Source organism: Penicillium arizonense, assembly GCF_001773325.1.
Source record: "Penicillium arizonense strain CBS 141311 chromosome Unknown PENARI_contig193, whole genome shotgun sequence".
In the NCBI taxonomy this organism is placed as follows: domain Eukaryota; kingdom Fungi; phylum Ascomycota; class Eurotiomycetes; order Eurotiales; family Aspergillaceae; genus Penicillium; species Penicillium arizonense.
In genome coordinates, this window is record NW_019173470.1 from 1 (window position 1) to 3,520 (window position 3,520).

General features: G+C 46.4%; 1 protein-coding gene across 1 annotated transcript; it reads left to right on the top strand.

Annotated features, from left to right (window-relative positions):
* Nucleotides 1–3,214: 3,214 nt before the first annotated feature.
* Nucleotides 3,215–3,500, top strand: PENARI_c193G07384 (uncharacterized protein; the record flags this gene model as incomplete). Its single annotated transcript, XM_022638121.1, has 2 exons — nucleotides 3,215–3,322; nucleotides 3,381–3,500. Coding segments are annotated over 2 exons (228 nt in total), but the record flags the coding sequence as incomplete, so codon positions are not given.
* Nucleotides 3,501–3,520: the final 20 nt, after the last annotated feature.

Below are 3,520 nucleotides of genomic sequence, written 5' to 3' on the forward strand. Positions count from 1 at the left end.
CTAGGAGCTTCAAATCAATCGATGCTGACTAAGCGGTCAGAGTGACCAATCAATGTATCGGGAGGCGAAGCGCTTGGCTGAGCAAGGCGCAATGTTCGCATACTGATATTTAAACCCCACGACCACCCCCAGGGCGACTCGATCCATTACACACCAGTATTCCAAAACCAAAATGCCTAAGAACACCTGTGCTCGTTCGTGCCAAATTTTGGCCTGTATACACTCCAACCTTCCGCAATCGCCTCAGAGGGACACCAAGAAAACCGCAGATTCAATTGCTTATTCCACAATTGACGTCCATAAAATCAACACCATCCCTCCACTAGTTGCTCTACCTTCTGAACTGCTCTTAAAAATCCTCGGAAATTTGCAAGATCTCGAAGACTTTTTCTCTTCAATACTTGCCTGCCGCCGGATTTTCGATGTTTTCCAAGAGGCACAAAGACCACAAAGACTACTAATCGAGTCAACTTTCGCCAAATATCTTCATCTAAGGACCGACTGGGAAATCTACAGAGTGCTGATCCAGCTCAGTCAGATTATCCGACGAGATATCGTACACAGAGACATTGTACGGCACATCTTTGAAACCGGATGGGAAATTTTCAGACAAAGACATCAAGAGGAGCTACTTATTCCATTTGGAAGAGCCCTCGCATGGTCCTATGTCTTGAATGAACGCCAAGCTGATGCAATCTGTCTTTTGCAACTGATACAGAAGGGAGAGCCACCCTTTGGATGGTCGACAAGAACATCGTCACAGCAGCCTATTCAACCGATCAGAGAGCTTTTGGACCAGCTAGACTCGGAGGAGAACGGTGTTGATAGAATGTACATCAGCTCTGACTTGGACCATCCGCTGGTTGAGATTAACGGAAAATCCAAACCAAGTCTCAATGACAAGGAGCGGGCCATTCTTTTGAGGAATGGAATCTTATTCAGGGAAAACTCAATTGTGACGAGAAAACGCAAACCTTGTCCGCCGAGGGCCTCGTCCAAGCCTATGTTTTTTTCCAGTCTTGCCTACACTTTTTATCGCAGATGAATCCCCAATGAGACCATGAACGGGGACGCTGTGGAAGCTCTAGCTCATCAGCTCCCAAGGTCATGTGCGGGGGATGGACAGCACGGGTCTTTACGCGGCCTATGAATGGCGGGTAAGTCGCTGGCAAAGCCTGTGTCAAGTAGGCTGCATTCTATGATTGCGAACTGCTGATAGGGGCTGCATGATGCCACTTAAAGCGACCAGAATGCCGTTTCTCAGAAGCATAGCTAGATATTTCGTCTCTCGGTACTTGGAATTGATCCACAATATATTGGTAACTAACTTGTTATAGTTAGTAACTACCTTGCATTACTGAAGCCGCCTAACGTAAGTGCTATTGAGGTATGGGGTAGATGTCTTATAAATCCAATAAGGCAATGCGTTTTCATGCTGTCATTTAAGTGGTGATTCTGAACAATAGTGTACCAAAAGTAGGGACCTTGATGATGAAAGGTAAGAAGGGCAAAGGGCTTTTCTTGAGGGGTGATAAACTGCTTGTATAAATTACAATGTTCTTTCATATATGTATTTTCACGTGAGCGTATGTTTCAGTACAATTCAGTTATTTAAATACGGGCTAAGCTGAAAAGGCACTAGCGTGTTTCTAGATAGGGCTCGAGGCATAATGTCTGTGTGCATCTGGTGAAACTGATTTCGGTCCATCCTGTAACGCTGCATGATTTGAAGTGGCAAGACCAGAAATGGTATATAAGCCATGGTTTTGCGTGGAGCACTGACGATGTGCTGGTTCGGACTCACTTTGGTGCGCTGTCAACGGTTTCCTGTCCATCATTAGCTTGTTAGTCGGCGAGACAATGCATGACTCACATGTTTTAAAAAAGACACAGGAAGGGGCTCCCTGGCTGGAGTATATTGGACGGAACGCATGGATCTTTCTTTCGCATCGTCTTTGGAGTCAGCTGAATTTGGACAGTGTCGTGCTGAGACTTACATACCTGTATGAAACCGCCCTTTTGCATCAGGGATATTCAGGGGCGGGACAGTGAGTCCGCTGCTATGGTGGACAGATGTTCGCATACATACATCGACCATCTAACCCAAATCTGCTTCTTGGTCGGCTGACATGGGTGGCATAGTGGACCTGGTGGGAATCTCATTCTCACAAGCACTTTCTAGCTTGTCAGTCCACAACGTAATTACAGTATAGATGTCAGTACAGTGGGAATCCAGTAGGTCAAAGGGAAGAACTTATCAGGTGCCTCGAACCGAAGGCCTGCTCGACTTTGCGCAGCAAGTGACAGTGTTGTAGAACATATTGCTGGGGGGAGAGGGCGAATTTATAGGTTTCTCGACTCCTGTCGCGTACGTGCTCTATTATGGAGCAAACGTTCAAGGACACGACACTATCCTAAGTGAGGTCTGTTGCAATTCATGCCTTCGTTCTACCGCAACTATTTGCAGCGAGATTTTTGGTGTCATGTTAGATGCCCACCGGGAAAAAAAAAGCTAGAGTCATGTTGAGAATGAGTCAAAGTGAGTCGGTTAAGAAACGTTGGCTCACTGTTGAATCTGAGGTCTTAATATTGAGACAATGAAAGCTGTTCGTTCTTCGATTTTACCAAGAGCGCTCACATTTTCATCCAAGGAACATGGAAATTTTCTGGCCTCGCTCGAGTGTTGATTGTCTGCGCTGTGTGTGGTTCTGTCCGTCTAGGCTGCGGAAAGCGTCAGGCCGCGGTCGCGCGGGCGCGGGTACTCAACCCGTCAACCCGTTGAAGCTTGGCCGTCTTTGTTGACGGGAGTCAACTTTTTAACTTGTGATCATGGTTGAGATAGATACCTTTTTTTTCGATTTTCTTTTTCTGTCCTCTAGACTTTACTCTATTTACTTTTGGGATTTCTGAGCTCACAAACGAATGTGGAAAATGCGTTGTGATTGAATATATATCTCCTGGACCGTTCATCACCAGTAGGCCACTAAAATGAGGCACATTCACCAACCATCAACACCACGAGACTGATCACCAGCACCATCATTAAACGGACTGCTAACAGAGTGCTGAGATTGAAAAGCTGACTACGTTGATTGACTTTCATGGTGAAAATGAGACTGAGTACCTAGCCACCGATGTCTTCTAGTCTATAAAAGCCTCCAAGAATTGGTGGACATGCTATTGCCCAGATACTCGACTTTCCCCTGCGATCAAGATGGATGCCCCTAACAGCACGCCAGACCAGGAAAAAGAAGGAGAACAACAGCCCAGTGCATTGCCAATCGTTTCTGAAAAAGACAATTCGCAGGAGGCTTCTGATCATGTCCCTCCATTGGCAAGTAAAGCGGCTCAGCTTCCAATGCTCTTGCTGACCATTGTAGTCCTCTACCTCGCAACAGGAAGCAGAAACAAGACATACCCTGGCGACTGAGCCCTTTCAACCTATTTTGAAGGTGCTAGCAGACCTCGAACGCGACGATCCCAAGTTCGCCTTTCCAGCAGGTCGAATTGTCGGACTCTA